The sequence below is a fragment of the Microcaecilia unicolor genome, chromosome 6 (genome assembly GCF_901765095.1).
Source record: "Microcaecilia unicolor chromosome 6, aMicUni1.1, whole genome shotgun sequence".
Taxonomy (NCBI): domain Eukaryota; kingdom Metazoa; phylum Chordata; class Amphibia; order Gymnophiona; family Siphonopidae; genus Microcaecilia; species Microcaecilia unicolor.
The window spans coordinates 229,124,489-229,141,300 of record NC_044036.1 but is presented as its reverse complement, the minus strand read 5'-3'; the positions used below and the strand labels follow the sequence as shown (position 1 = coordinate 229,141,300).

Here is a 16,812-nt window from a genome sequence, read left to right as displayed (position 1 = left end):
CACACCCCTAAGCTCGTTTTGTTCTGTTCCAGGCTGCATTCTCACACAGTATATATAGTTTTAGGTTAATTCATTTTTTACCTTGCCTTTGTGAGGTCCTATTGTCCTACTGTTTTCAGTGAGCCTGGTAGCTAGGGATTCAGACATGTGAGAATATGGCTTGTTTGTCCTTATAGAAAGCAGGGATACTTACCTGTAGGAGGTATTCTCGGAGGACTGCAGGCTATTCATTCTCATACTGTCCCACCTTCCCTTAGAGTTGTCTCCTGTCCTGATAGCTATACCATTGTAGTGCTGGTCCCATGTTTTCGAGGCGGGCGGGAAGTCACTCGCGCATGCACAGTGGGGACGCTGGCTCATGTCTTAAAGTTGTAGTATGCTATTTCAAGTGTTCCAAACCTTGAGACATTTATGACATCACCCACATTTGAGCATGTGAGTGTGTGTTTGGTGAATGCCTGCTACAGGTAAGTATCCCTTCTACATGGGGAAAGAGAGGTACCCAGAGATGGAAGATGAATGGTGAGCATGGAGAAAGAAGAAATATCAAATGGGCAGGAGACAGGCGAGTGAGTTAAGAGAAGACAGAGGGAAACACAAAACAGAGCCTGGCACCAACATGATATGAATCATAAAATGACCAGACAAAAAAAGGTAAAAAAATACTTTTATTTTCTATTTTGTGATTAGAATATGTCAAATTTGAAATGTGTATCCTGCCAGAGCTGGTGTTAGAAATTTGGGAGGGGACCCCGAAGCTCACTACCAGGCCATGCCTTCTTCAGCTTCCAGCAGGCTCAGGGCTCTCTGTGGACAGAGGGCAGTTGCCCTAGTTTGCTCTCCCCTAGCTCCATCCCTGGCATATGTGATCTTTATATTTTGCACAGTATAGGAGGAAATGCAGCTGTGCCTTCTTGGGATTTTGTTTTAATGTATGTTCATCATTTTTGGTCAGCTTTATGTATTTAGCATTTTTGTTCTGTGTGTGTGACCAAGGTATTCTGTTAGCATGAATTTTCTAAGTAGCATTCTGTAGTAATTTAGTTCAGTTTTCCCTATAGTGGAGGGGATATTTGTGTGGGAGGGGGGAGACAGGGGTTTTATTGATCTTGTTCTGTATTGTTTGTGATTTATAAAATGTTGTACAGAAAATGGTTTGTTTTTATACTTTCATAAAATGATTTAAATATAAAATCATAACTGTTCAAGGCTTGTGCAAATGGGTTCAGACAGAGATTGCAGGGATGAGGACAAACGTGCCTGTGTCATTCTCTAGTTTCAAGTTTATTTATAGCTGAGTGGAAGTCACAGTGCAATATAGACAGATGACCCTTGGGTCTAATTTTTAACATCAGAGTGTTTTTTTTTAAGCTTTAGCTACTTTGACAAAAGTGCAGCTAGGAGCTAGCATGATAATGTGTAGCTCATAGTTCAGAATGAGGCACAACTGTTGTTTGTTTTTGTGCACTCAGCTGCACTCTCCTTCATGGCTTACTTTACAGGTTCTGGTAGTTGGTGATATATCCTTTGTTAAATCTAGTCAAGTCAATTCATCTGGCAAATAGTAAACTGTACTACTACATAAATAGTATGGAAGATCTATGTAGAAGATAGTGATCATTGCCAGGACTTCATAGACCGCTGTATTTCTCAGAGTGGAGTCCTATATAGATTCACTGCCAAACCTTGAGATGATGTTGTCAGACTGAGCTTATTTACATAAGTACATAATGCCATACTGGGAAAAGACCAAAGGTCCATCGAGCCCAGCATCCTGTCTTCGACAGCGGCCAATCCAGGTCAAAGGCACCTGGCAAGCTACCCAAATGTACAAACATTTTATACAAGTTATTCCCGAAATTGTGGATTTTTCCCAAGTCCATTTAGTAGCGGTCTATGGACTTGTCCTTTAGGAAACTGTCCAACGCCCTTTTAAACTCTGCCAAGCTAACCGCCTTCACCACGTTCTCCGGCAATGAATTCCAGAGTTTAATTATGTGTTCTTCGAGGACAAGCAGGCTGTTTGTTCTCACTGATGGGTGACGTCCACGGCAGCCCCTCCAATCGGAACACTTTCTAGCAAAGTCCTTTGCTAGTCCTCGCGCGCCGATGCGCACCGCGCATGCGTGGCCGTCTTCCCGCCCGAACCGGCTCGTGCTGGCCAGTCTTCTTTTGTCCGCGCTCGGTACAGTCGTGTTTCGCCGTTCACGCCCCAAAGTTGACCTTGCGCGTCGTTCTTCGACTTGTTCTAAAAAAAAAAAAAAAGAAGAAAAAGAAGAAAAAAGGTGTCGGGAGGAGGCCTTTTGGTTTTCTCCCTTCCCGTATTTCGAGTTTTTTGCCCCGGTAAGTTTTCTTTTGTCGTCGGGGTAGGCCCTATTTAGGCCTCGGTCGAAGTTTTTCTTCCCCCTATTTTTGTGGTGCCATTTTCGCCATTTCCAGTTTTGATCTCGCCGGCGCGATTTTTCCGCCCATGACATCGAAGTCTTCCAGCGGCTTCAAGAAGTGCACCCAGTGCGCCCGGGTAATCTCGCTCACTGACAGGCACGCGTCGTGTCTTCAGTGTCTGGGGGCTGGGCACCGCCCTCAGGCCTGCAGTCTGTGTTCCCTCTTACAAAAGCGGACTCAGGTAGCGAGGTTAGCCCAGTGGAACATTTTGTTCTCGGGCTCTTCGTCGGCATCGGCACCGGGAGTATCGACTGCCTCGACGTCGTCGGCGCCCGGACCTTCATCCTCGCCCCCGATTGCATTGAGTGCATCGAGGCATCAACCCTCTGCATCGGGGCGACATCGGAGGGCTGCGTCGGTGTCGGTGGTATCGAGACCTCCTCATTTGCTGATGTCGTCGGACGGTGGTGCTTCGTCTGGAGTGCAGGTGAGGGCTGTCCATTCCCCTGCTGGTGGCGGTGAGCCTTCGGGTGGGTCTCCCCCTACCCTGAGGGCTCCTGCAGTACAGCCCCCCGAGACCGACCCTCTTCGGCCTCGGCCCCGAGGAAGAGACGGCTGGATTCGACGTCCTCCTCGTCGGTGCTGGGAAGCTCCGGTGACGTGCTTCGTTCCAAAAAATCGAAGAAGCATCGTCACCGGTCCCCTTCCCGTGTCGGCACCGAGAGCTCTGGGTCGCCGAGGGAGTCGGCACCCAGTAAGCATCGGCACCGAGAGGACCGCTCGCCCTCTGTTCGAGGTGTCGATGCGCTCCCCTTTGGACAGCCCGGAACAGCCTCCACGCCCGGAACAGGTTCTGACATCGACTCCTGCATCGGCTTCCATGTCTTTTTCCACAGCCGCTCTGCACGAGAGCCTCCGGGCCGTTCTCTCAGAGATCCTGGGAGAGCTGTTGCGCCCTTCCCCTCCGGTACCGGGGGTGCTTGCACCACCGGTACCGTCGAGCCAGGCGCCGGCTGGCCCATTGTCATGAGCTCCCCATCCCAGGAGAGACGCATCCGTGGTCAGCACTTTTTGTGACTGAGGAATTTGGAAAGGACGTCCCAGAGTCAAATTGGACCAAATCGTCCACCAATACAGGGATTTGAGAAAACTCGTGGACAGGTGGATCACGTCTTCTCGATCATGTCTGGAACGCTCTGAAGGCTTTCAGCTGTCCCACCAAATTATCCAAATTCAGACAGACAGCCAGGTTGCCATGTATTACATCAACAAGCAGGGGGGCACCGGATCTCGCCCCCTGTGTCAGGAAGCCGTCAGCATGTGGCTGTGGGCTCGCCGTTACGGCATGTTTCTCAAAGCCACATATCTGGCAGGCGTAAACAACAGTCTGGCCGACAGGTTGAGCAGGATTATGCAATCTCACGAGTGGTCGCTCAACTCCAGAGTAGTGCGCCGGATCTTTCAAGTGTGGGGCACCCCTTTGGTAGATCTCTTCGCATCTCGAGCCAACCACAAGGTCCCTCAGTTCTGTTCCAGACTTCAGGCCCACGGCCGACTGGCATCGGATGCCTTCCTCCTGAGTTGGGGGGAAGGCCTGCTGTATGCTTATCCTCCCATACCTCTGGTGGGGAAGACTTTGTTGAAACTCAAGCAAGACCGAGGCACCATGATTCTGTTTGCTCCTTTTTGGCCGCGTCAGATCTGGTTCCCTCTTCTTCTGGAGTTGTCCTCCGAAGAACCGTGGAGATTGGAGTGTTTTCCGACCCTCATCACCCAGGACGAAGGGGCGCTTCTGCATCCCAACCTCCAGTCTCTGGCTCTCACGGCCTGGATGTTGAGAGCGTAGATTTTGCCTCTTTGGGTCTGTCGGAGGGTGTCTCCCGTGTCTTGCTTGCTTCCAGGAAAGATTCCATTAAGAGGACTTACTTCTTTTTATGGAGGAGGTTTGCCGTCTGGTGTGACAGCAAGGCCTTAAATCCTCGCTCTTGTCCTACACAGACCCTGCTTGAATACCTTCTGCATTTGTCTGAGTCTGGTCTCAAGACCAACTCTGTAAGGGTTCACCTTAGCGCAATCAGTGCATACCATTACCGTGTGGAAGGTAAGCCGATCTCGGGACAGCCTTTAGTTGTTCACTTTATGAGAGGTTTGCTTTTGTCAAAGCCCCCCATCAAACCTCCTACAGTGTCATGGGATCTCAATGTTGTTCTCACCCAGCTGATGAAACCTCCTTTTGAGCCACTGTACTCCTGCCATCTGAAGTACTTGACCTGGAAGGTCATTTTCTTGGTGGCAGTAACTTCAGCTCGTAGAGTCAGTGAGCTTCAGGCCCTGGTAGCCCATGCTCCTTACACCAAATTTCATCATAATAGAGTAGTCCTCCGCACTCACCCTAAGTTCTTGCTGAAGGTGGTGTCGGAGTTCCATCTGAACCAGTCATTTGTCTTGCCAACATTCTTTCCCCGTCCGCATTCCTGCCCTGCTGAACGTCAGCTGCACACATTGGACTGCAAAAGAGCATTGGCCTTCTATCTGGAGCGGACACAGCCCAACAGACAGTCTGCCCAAATGTTTGTTTCTTTTGATCCCAACAGGAGGGGAGTGGCTGTGGGGAAACGCATCTTATCAAATTGGCTAGCAGACTGCATTTCCTTCACTTACGCCCAGGCTTGGCTGGCTCTTGAGGGTCATGTCACGGCTCACAATGTTAAAGCCATGGCAGCGTCAGTGGCCCACTTGAAGTCAGCCACTATTGAAGAGATCTGCAAGGCTGCGACGTGTTCATCTGTCCACACATTCACATCTCATTACTGCCTGCAGCAGGATACCCGACGCGACAGTCGGTTCGGGCAGTCGGTGCTTCAGAATCTGTTTGGGGTTTAGAATCCAACTCCACCCACCTAGGTCCATTTTTTGTTCTGTTCCAGGCTACACTCTCAGTTAGTTGGATAAGTTGTTAGGTCAATCTCAGTTATGTCCTCGCCGTTGCGAGGCCCAATTGACCATGTTTGTTGTTTTGAGTGAGCCTGGGGGCTAGGGATACCCCATCAGTGAGAACAAGCAGCCTGCTTGTCCTCGGAGAAAGAGAATGCTACATACCTGTAGAAGGTATTCTCCGAGGACAGCAGGCTGATTGTTCTCACAAACCCGCCCGCCTCCCCTTTGGAGTTGTGTCTTCCCTTGCTACATATGGGACTGACGAACACGAGCTGATTCGGGCGGGAAGACAGTTGCGCATGCGCGGTGCGCATGGGCGCGCGAGGGCTAGCAAACGTCTTTGCTAGTGAAGATTCCGATTGGAGGGGGTGCCGTGGACGTCACCCATCAGTGAGAACAATCAGCCTGCTGTCCTCAGAGAATACCTTCTACAGGTATGTAGCATTCGCTTTAAAAAGCAGTGGTCCTAGCACTGACCCCTGAGGAACCCCACTAACTACCCTTCTCCATTGTGAATACTGCCCATTTAACCCCACTCTCTGTTTCCTATCCTTCAACCAGTTTTTAATCCACAATAGGACATTTCTTCCTATCCCATGACCCTCTAATTTCCTCTGTAGCCTTTCATGAGGTACCTTGTCAAACGCCTTTTGAAAATCCAGATACACAATCAACCGGCTCCCCTTTATCCACATGTTTGTTTACTCCTTCAAAGAATTGAGGTAAATTGGTCAGGCAAGATTTCCCCACACTAAAGCCGTGCTGACTTGGTCTCAGTAATCCATGTCCTTGGATGTGCTCTGTAATTTTGTTTTTAATAATAGCCTCTACCATTTTCCCTGGCACCGACGTTAGACTCACCGGTCTATAATTTCCCAGATCTCCCCTGGAACCTTTTTTAATAATCGGCGTTACATTGGCCATCCTCCAATCCTCCGGTACCATGCCCGATTTTAAGGATAAATTGCATATCACTAACAGAAGCTCCGCAAGCTCATTTTTCAGTTCTATCAGTACTCTAGGATGTATACCATCTGGTCCAGGAGATTTGCTACTCTTCAGTTTGCTGAACTGCCCCATTACGTCCTCCAAATTTTCCTGTATCTAATGGTAAGATCAAAACAATGTCATTCTAGCCTATGAATGATGAGAACCTTTAGTGAATCAGCCCTTAGGCTCTTTTTTTTTTTTTTTTGTGATCTGTATCTGCGAAAGAAAATGGTTAGTAAATCAGGCCCTATCTTTGAAGATAGGCAAATAAATTTAATCACAAGTAAACCCCAGATTTAATCTCTTTCTCAATCTCCCTCCACAAGCCATTTTGAGTAAGTCATGCATACAGCTTTGTATTTCTCTTTTTATAGGTGTTGATTGTTCACACAAATTACTTGACTTACCTGGTTCCAAAATCTTGCCAGCTTATGGATCTTGGGACACTGAAGGTAATTGCTTTACTTTATTTTTTTCTTAATGCAAATTGTTTGCAGCCATGTCATATCAAAATGAGCAAAGAATAACAGCAGAAAAGATTCAGTTATTAGTGATAAGAATAGGTCAGAGAATCCTGCAAGTCAATTCACTGAAATTTAAAAAAAAAAATGAAGGCAAGTGTTCAGCAGAACAACTGAAAAGTTTGAGTAAAAAAATAATCGCACCTGATGCTTAAAAACCTCACAGCTCAGAAGCTCTGTGAATCTTGGGAAATCCAAATGAAATCCACATTGTAAAGGCTTTTAAACTGATGCCTCCTGTGACTCGACTAGTATATTAATCCCTTTTGCAGTATGCATGAGTCTCATTATCCCTTCTCTTTCCTAATATGAGAAATTGCTCTCCAAGAATGATTAATAGCTGCTTACTGAGGACCTCACATTGTGATGTCAGTTTGAACTAAGGACAAATAGCCAAAATCATTTGCCCATAATTCAGTCACCACATTGCTTCATTTGACTGATCAAATTGATTACACCAGCCCAAGTCCATATAAATCCATGAGGAAGTAAGAGAAAAGAAATATATTTGCTTTTGTCTCGTGCACATCATGCATGTTGCATTGCTTTCACTTCCATACCTGCACTTCATGGGAGTACCCTTCCTTTCCCAAACAGTGCATCCCATTCTACAACTCAGAGACTTCATTCTTCATTCCAGCCCTCCTACTATACAGCACACTTATTTATAGGCTACACATTGGGTATGGGGAATAGATGCAGTTGAGTTTTGAAATAATTTTCGTAGGATTCCACAAGCTGCCTCAGGCTTGCATTTCACTTGGCAAGTGAGCTGTGTTCTGGGGGAAAGTGACCAACCCTGTTAGAAAGGAAATTGCGTGCCTATCCAAAATCTGAAGTTATGCTGTATTTGTTTTGCTGTTTTTAATATGAACCAATATTTCTAAGGTAGCTGTTGCCTATGTAGAAGGCTGATGAGCGCTCTGCCATGACAGTCTATTTTTCCAATTGGGGGCCTTGGAATTGAAACTGGCAGCCTTATGGCTGTTACCCAAGGATTCTATCACTGATCTTAAGGAACAACTTTCCTAGTAGGAGAACCCTATTTATTTCAGCCAGGTTGCTCTTTGCCATCTCCTTATAGCACCCCCATTCTGACAGATAAAAAGCTAGATGCAAGGAAGCTGGACATGGTATTAAAAGAGAACACCAGAGCAGCTTTAATCGTAAAGGAGTCAGTCCCATGCAATTACTCTGTGAATAATGTGGAGAGAGAGAGAGAGAGCAAGAAGATCCTCAAGTATTAAGAAATACTGCCTTAGACCAAGAGCATGTGGCAGAAAAATACAGAATTATTTCCCAATGTTTGGGCACCACAAGCTTGATTAAAAGGAGTTTCAAGCACACCTGGCTAGGTTGCCTATACCCATTTTATGAACTCCAGAAAGAAGCTCTTTCTGGTATGATAGAAGTACTTCGGCGAGCATTAGCAGTAAATTTGAAACTGAGATCATACTCCACATACCTAACTTTTAGGAGTAAGGTTCATTATTTAAAGACATTGCCCCCTGTCATAAAGGCCCAAAAATAATTTTTGGAAAAATAAATAAAACAAATGTGAAACAACCATGTGCATCCAATCTGTTTCCATTTTTGGTAGGATTAGTGATTTTGACACGGTACTGTACATGCTGTAATCTCTGTCAGCTACACCCTTTCAAATATATGCAGACTTTTCATGATATTCCCATAACATTGACTACCTGGGACAGTGGTAGATATGGGACTTTCTCAGGTTATAAACTGGAGCCAAGGCTGCTCATCCTCTTCCAGCTGATGTGGCGATAGGGCCAGGACAAAGATGTTTTCGGTCTGCTTTTGTAAGTCTATTTATTATTGTTTGTTTCATCTAACAGTGAACGTATTCCAAGGGGAAGGCAGGGCTGGAAGTTATGCTTGTTTTTTATTGAGGAAATTTTGAAGCGTGCATGGGGCCTGTGGGGAATTACCCAAATATTGGCAGAAAGAACATAAGAATAGCCATACTGGGTCGGACCAGTGGTCCATCTAGCCCAGTATCCCGTTTCCAACAGTGGCTAATCCAGGTCACAAGTAACTACTTCAGAGCAAGTACAGTGTACTCATGGAACATACACTTGGGCGTTTCAGAACGAAAGCCCCATTTGTACTCTGTCTCCTTCAGCTTGGCTACACCCTTTCCTATCCATTTTTAGTGGGGAGAAGTATGGGTATTTTTGCCTACAAAAGGGAATGAATAACAGCAAGTGTTTTTTTTTAGTCCTGTAAAACCTTTATATTTAAAACTTAATTTCTTATGTACCACCTACAAGCCAGAAAGCTATTGAAGTGGTGTACATTCAAGTACAGTAGGTGTTTTTTTTTCAGAAAAATTTCCTCTGTATGTGATACGTTTTCTTCGAGGACAATCAGACTTGCTTATTCTCACAAGTGGGTAGATGCCAACCCGCGTTGCCCGGCAATATTGCCATAGAAAACACTAGAGCTTTTAGGAGCTCGAGTTGCGCACATGTGCAAGTGCCTGCCCGCCGCGCAAATTAGTTTTGCTTTTTCCACGTGAGCATCTGCTTTTTTGTGGTGTCTCCTCACACGTCCATTTAGAGCGTTTCTTGTTTTTTTTGAGTGCCTTTGGCAGTTTTCTACCTGCTCCCTTTTGCCTTAAAAAAAAAAAAAAAAGTCCTTTATTTTTTAGTTTTTTGTCCTGCTGATAAGTTTCCTTTATTTTTCAGGTCTGCCTAGTCAGGTTTTTTCTTTTGTTCCTTTTCCCCCTTTTTCAGGCACCATCGTGTCTTTTGATTTGGCCAGTGCAGTTTTTCCTTCCATGTCCACAAAGACGCCTAGTGGCTTCCAACGTTGTACTCAGTGCAACTGGACCATCTCGGGGAAGGACACCCATTCTTGGTGTCTTCAGTGCCTTGGGCTCGACCATAGGCCTGCCAACTTTGTCCTCTGCCTTCGTATGAAAAAGAGGACCCAGGTTTCCTGAGAGGTTCAACGAGCGAAGATTTTTGGAGCCAGGTCCAGTTCCTCGACATCTGCATTGACATCGAGTGTCGCACTGACATCAGGAGTCAAGGTAGGGATGGCTGCTTCGAGACCCCATGACACTGGGAGTAGTGAGGCATTGTGGGTCTCCACCTGTCTCGAAGCCTTCTGTTATGCAGGCCCCCCTGGGACCGTCCATTGTCGGACCCAACCCCTATGTAACAGGAGGATTTGACATTGTCCTTTTCGGTACCAAGGAGCATGGGTGAGGTGCATCGGGCGAAGACCAAGAAGCACCAACACCGATCTCCCTTGACACATGGTGTCGAGAGCTCCGGGGCACCGAGGGATTTAGCACCCGAGAAGCGTCAATGCCGGGAGAACTGCTCCCTCCTCTATCCAGGAGGTGCCGATGTGTGTGTCTCCAAACCAGTCCCAGTGATTCTGCAGTCTGCGCCTCAGCAGATGCCAGTGTCTTTCCTGATAGTGGCCCTCGATGAGCGCATCCGGGCCTTGCTCCCTGAGCTTCTGGAAGGTCTTATGCAGCGATGTGTGCCGCTATCAGGGGTGCTTGTTCCTACCATATCTCCCACTTTGACCCGCCTAGCCCTCAGCCCATGGTGCGACCCCCGGTGCCATTTGCAGCACCTGTGTCGACAGCCACCCAGGCTGGCACCTCCTTGATGTTGGTGGAGGAATCTTGAGCAGAGTTGAAATGGGAGCCAGTTTCTTGTCACCACTTTCGAGGACATGGCAACAAGATGGGCCTGATCTCGGACATCCCTTCGGAAGGTGCTATCCAACACTGAGGAGGAGTGCTTATGGGAATCAGAAGAAGATCCCAGGTACTTTTCTACCGACGAGTCCTACGGGATTCCTTCTGAGCCCTCCTACATCTGAGAGCCTCTCTTTCACCTCTTTTATATGGCAAATGGCTGATGCCATTCCATTCCCCGTAGAAAAGGAGGATGAGCCCAGGGCCAAGATGCTTGAGGTTCTGGACTACACCTTCCCTCCTAAGGAGGCATTGATGGCTCCTCTCCACAAGGTAATTAAGACAGTCCTCGTTAGGAACTGGGTGTCCCCTCTGTCCCTGTGGTTCCCAAAAAAAATAGACACCCAGTATAGGATCCACGGTGAAGGGTTTGTGAGGTTCCAGTTACCTCATGATTCCATGGTGGTGGACTTCGTTCTCAAGAGAGCCAGGAGTACTAGGGGCTATGCCTTGGATCCCCCAGGCAGAGAAGCTAGAACCCTGGACTCTTTTGGGAGAAAGATGTATCAGGCCTCTATGCTCGTCTGGATCCAGTTGTACCAGCTCTTCACGAGCGTGTACTTGCGGAACTCGGTGAAGCAGCTGTCAGACTTGGTGGATGCGCTCCCTCCGGAGCAGGCTGAGCCAGTTGGTCAAGCAGCAGAAGGTGTGTCGCAAGTTCTTGACCAGGGGCACTTATGACACTTTTGATGTGGCATCCAGGATCTCTGCCCAAGTTATAGCGATGCGCAGACTCTCATGGATGTGTGTCTCTGACCTGGAACATGCTGTTCAGCAGAGGTTGGTAGATTCCCTTTGCCGGGGGACAACCTTTTTGGAGAGAAGGTTGAGGAGGTCGCTGACCAAATCAAGAAGCATACAGATATTATCTCTTCTCTCTCCTGCCAGGTGTCTTCTGCATCTGCCTCCTCATCCAGGAGGTATTTTGACAAGTCGCGGAGTGCTCCCTATTACTATTCTAGATGTAGGTACATTCCTGCGGCTCGCCAGCCTGCACAGGTTCAGCCCCAGCGCGCTCGTTCTCGTCAACAGTGTGTGCCTAAGGCCAATGATGCCCCCCCTCCCCCCGCAGCAACAGCAAGTAACAAGCTTTTGACTGGCTCCAGCAGAGCATAGCCACGGTCAAATTGTCTGTCTCGGACGACTTGCCGGTTGGGGGGAGGTTAAAGTTTTTTCACCAAAGGTGGCCTCTCATAACCTCTGACCGGTGGGTTCTTCAAATAGTCTGGCTTGGTACACCCTCAATTTGCTTTCCAAATCTAATTGTCCACTGAGAGCCCATTCTTTCAGCTCTCGGCACAAGCAGGTACTTGCAGAGGAGCTCTCCGCTCTTCTCAAGGCCCATGCGTTCAAACCCGTTCCACCACAGGAAGAAGGGCATGGTACTTCCTTGTGCAGAAAAAGACAGCGGGAATGCATCCCATCCTAGACCTAAGGGCCCTGGACAAATTCCTAGTCCATGAAAAGTTCAGGATAGTTTCCCTGGGCACCCTTCTTCCCATGATTGAGGAAAATGATTGACTATGTTCTCTGGACTTGAAGGATGCATATACACACATCCCGATACTTCCAGCCCACCGGAAGTATCTTCGGTTTTGGATGGGTATACATCGTTTTCAGTACCGCGTGTTGCCTTTTGGCCTTGCGCCAGCTCCCAGGGACTTTACCAAGTGTCTAGCAGTAGTCGCAGCATCGCTACACATACTGGGAGTTCATGTGTTCCCTTATCTCAATGATTGGTTGGTGAAGAGCACCTCGGAAGACAGTTCTCTGGAGTCCATGCAGATGACTATTTGGGTGCCAGAACTACTACAGTTCGTTACCAACTACCCCAAATCCCATCTCCAACTTGTTTCAACAGTTGGAGTTCATAGGAGCCCTGTTCGACACAAGGATTGTTCGAGCTTACCTCCCAGAGACGCATGTGGACAATCTTCTTTCCTTTGTGTTCAAGGTTCAGTCAGCGCAGCAGGTCACAGCTTGGCAGATGTTGAGGTTGTTGGGCTACATGGCTTCCACAGTGTACGTTACACTAATGGCACGCCTGCACATGAGATCTGCTCAATGGAGCCTGGCTTCTTAGTGGTACCAAGCCACGGGGAATCTAGAGGATGCCATCCAAGTGTCCCCGGAGCTTGTACGCTCTCTTCAATGGTGTACAATTCGGTTCAGTTTGCTCTTGGGACTTCCATTCCAAATTCCTCAGCCACAAAAAGTGCTGACAATGGATGCATCTCTCCTGGGATAAGGGAGCTCATGTAGATGGGCTTCACACTCGAGGACCTTGGTCCCTCCAGGAAACGAATCTTCAGATCAGTCTCCTGAAGCTTTGAGCGATCTGGAACGCTGTAAAGGCTTTCAGAGACCGGCTGTCCCATCAAATTATTCTAATTTAAACAAAGACAATCAGGTTGCAATGAATTACATGAACAAGTAGGGGGGCACCGTATGTCACCCTCTGTGTCAAAAAGCCGTTCAGGGCATTGAGCTCATCAACATGGCATGTTTCTCCAAGTCACTTATCTGATGGGCATAAACAACAACCAGGCTGAGCAAGATAATGCAACCACACAAGTGGTCTCTAAATATGGGTTTAGCTCAAGATCTTCTGAGCATGGGGCACCCCCTCAGTGGATCCACTCAGATGAACCATAAGGTCCCTCAGTTCTGTTCCAGGCTTCAGGCCCACGGCAGGCTAGCATTGGATGCCTTCTTTCTACATTGGGGGCAGGCCTTCTGTATTTGTATCCTCCCTATTTGTATCCTCCGATACCTCTGGTAGGAAAGTCTTTGTTGAAACTCAAGCAAGACCTGGAACCGTGATTCTGATCGAGCCATACTGGCTGCGGCAGATATGTAACATAGTAACGTAGTAGATGACGGCAGAAAAAGACCTGCACGGTCCATCCAGTCTGCCCAACAAGATAATTTTACTTGTGCTACTTTTTGTGTATACCTTACCTTGATTTGTCTCTGCCATTGTCAGGGCACAGACCGTATAAGTCTGCCCAGCACTAGCCCTGCCTCCCAACCACCATCCCCGCCTCTCACCACCGGCTCTGCCTCCCAATCTCAGCCATTGTCAGGGCACAGACCCTATAAGTCTGCCCAGCACTAGCCCTGCCTCCCAACCACCAGCCCCGCCTCCCACCACCGGCTCTGCCTCCCAATCTCGGCTAAGCTTCTGGGGATCCCTTCCTTCTGAGCAAGATTCCTTTATGTTTATCCCACGCATGTTTGAATTCCGTTACCGTTTTCATCTCCACCACCTCCCGCGGGAGGGCATTCCAAGCATCCACCACTCTCTCTGTGAAAAAATACTTCCTGACATTTTTCTTGAGTCTGCCCCCCTTCAATCTCATTTCATGTCCTCTCGTTCTACCGCCTTCCCATCTCCGGAAAAGGTTCGTTTGCGGATTAATACCTTTCAAATATTTGAACGTCTGTATCATATCACCCCTGTTTCTCCTTTCCTCCAGGGTATACATGTTCAGGTCAACAAGTCTCTCCTCTTCCCTCTTCTAGAATTGTCCTCCGAAGAACCGTGGAGACTGGAGTGTTTTCCGACTCTCATCACACAGAACGAGGGGTTGCTTCTTCATCCCAGCCTCCAGTCTCTGGCTCTCATGGCCTGGATGTTGAGAGTCTAGAATTCGCTTCCTTGGGTCTTTCGGAGGGTGTCTCCTGGGTCTTGCTGGATTCCAGGAAAGACTCTACTAAGAGACATTATTCTTTTAAATGGAGGAGGTTTGCCATCTGGTGTGACAGCAAGGCCATAGATCCCCTTTCTTGTCCCACACAGACCCTGCTTGAATACCTTCTACACTTATCAGAGTCTAGCCTCAAGACCAACTCCAAAAGGGTTCACCTTAGTGCAATTAGTGCTTATCAACTTGTGGAAGGTAAGCCTATCTTTGGACAGCCTCTAGTTGTTTGCTTTATGAGAGGTTTGCTTTTATTAAAGTTCCCTGTCAAACCTCTACCAGTGTCATGGGATCTCAGCGTCATTCTCATCCAGCTGAAGAAAACTCCTTTTGAACCACTGAATTCCTGCCATCTGAAGTACTTGACTTGGAAGGTCGTTTTCTTGGTGGCTGTTACTTCAGCTCGTAAGGTCAGTGAGCTTCAGGCTTTAGTAGTGGATGTACCTTATACTAAGTTTCATCGCAACAGAGTAGCATCCTAAGTTCCTGCCGAAGGTGGTGTGGGAGTTCCATCTGAACAAGTCATAGTCATAGTAGATGACGGCAGAAAAAGACCTGCATGGTCCATCCAGTCTGCCTAACAAGATAAACTCATATGTGTATACCTTACCTTGATTTGTACCTGCCTTTTTCAAGGCACAGACCGTACAAGTCTGCCCAGCAGTATTTCCCGCCTCCCAACCACCAGTCCCGCCTCCCATCATCGGCTCTGGCACAGACCGTATAAGTCTGCCCTCCACTATCCTCGCCTCCCAACCACCAACCTCTCTTCCCCCACCTGCTCCGCCACCCAATTTCGGCTAAGCTTCTGAGGATCCATTCCTACTGCACAGGATTCCTTTATGCATATCCCACGCATGTTTGAATTCTGTTACCGTTTTCATCTCCACCACCTCCCGTGGGAGGGCATTCCAAGCATCCACCACCCTCTCCGTGAAAGAATACTTCCTGACATCTTTTTTGAGTCTGCCCCCCTTCAATCTCATTTCATGTCCTCTCGTTCTACCGCCTTCCCATCTCCGGAAAAGATTTTTTTGCGGATTAATACCTTTCAAGTATTTGAACGTCTGTATCATATCACCCCTGTTCCTCCTTTCCTCCAGGGTATACATGTTCAGGTCAGCAAGTCTTTGCTCATACGTCTTGCAATGCAAATCCCATACCATTCTCGTAGCTTTTCTTTGCACCGCTTCCATTTTTTTAACATCCTTCGCAAGGTACGGCCTCCAAAACTGAACACAATACTCCAGGTGGGGCCTCACCAACGACTTGTACAGAGGCATCAACACTTCCTTTCTTCTGCTGATCACATCTCTCTCTATACAGCCTAGCAACCTTCTCGCTACGGCCACCGCCTTGTCACACTGTTTCATCACCTTCAGATCCTCGGATACTATCACCCCAAGATCCCTCTCCCCCTCAGTACCTATCAGACTCTCACCGCCTGACACATAAGTCTCTCGTGGGTTTCTACTCCCTAAATGCATCACTTTGCATTTCTTCGCATTGAATTTTAATTGCCAAACCTTAGACCATTCTTCTAGCTTCCTCAGATCCCTTTTCATGCTTTCCACTCCCTCCCGGGTGTCCACTCTGTTGCAAATCTTAGTATCATCCGCAAATAGGCAAACTTTACCTTCTAACCCTTCGGCAATGTCACTCACAAATATATTGAACAGAATGGGCCCCAGCACCGATCCCTGAGGCACTCCACTACTCACCTTTCCTTCCTCCGAGCGAACTCCATTTACCACCACCCTCTGTCGTCTGTCCGTCAACCAGTTCCTAATCCAGTTCACCACTTCGGAACCTATCTTCAGCCCATCTAGTTTATTTAAGAGCCTCCTGTGGGGAGCCGTGTCAAAAGCTTTGCTAAAATCTAAGTAGATTATGTCTATAGCACGTCGATGATTCAATTCTCCAGTTACCCAATCAAAGAATTCAATGAGATTCGTTTGGCACGATTTCCCTCTGGTAAAACCATGTTGTCTCGGATCTTGCAACTTGTTGGCTTGTAGGAAATTCACTATCCTTTCCTTCAGCATGGCTTCCATTACTTTTCCAATAACCGAATACCTTCTACACTTGTCTTGCCAACATTCTTCCCCCAACCTCATGCCCATCCTGGCGAAAGCAGCTTGCACACCTTGGACTGCAAGAGAGCATTGACCTTTTACATGGAGCGGATGAAGCCCTTCAGACAGTCCGCCCAGTTGTTTGTGTCTTTCGATCCTAATAGGAGGGGAGTCGCCATCTGAAAATGAACAATCTCCAATTGGCTAGCAGATTGCATTTCCTTCACTTATGCCCAAGCTGGACTGACTTTGGAGGGGTCATGTCACGGCTCATAATGTCAGAGCCATGGCTGTGTTGGTAGCCCATGAAGTCAGCCTCCATTGAAGAGATTTGCAAGGCTGCAACGTGATCTTCAGTCCACACATTCACATCTCACTACTTCCTTGAGCAGGATACCCGATGTGACAGTCGGTTTGGGCAGTCAGTGTTGCAGAATCTGTTTGGGGTCTAGAATCCAACT

At 47.7% G+C, this 16,812-nt stretch overlaps 1 protein-coding gene across 2 annotated transcripts in view; it reads left to right on the top strand.

Annotated features, from left to right (window-relative positions):
* Window positions 1-16,812, top strand: part of LRSAM1 (leucine rich repeat and sterile alpha motif containing 1) — a 1,377,704-nt gene that overhangs the window by 163,208 nt on the left and 1,197,684 nt on the right. For both annotated transcript variants that reach the window (XM_030206572.1, XM_030206573.1), the window contains exon 5: window positions 6,687-6,764. In XM_030206572.1, the coding sequence (XP_030062432.1) occupies window positions 6,687-6,764 (78 nt within the window). The remainder of the gene's footprint in view (window positions 1-6,686; window positions 6,765-16,812) is intronic.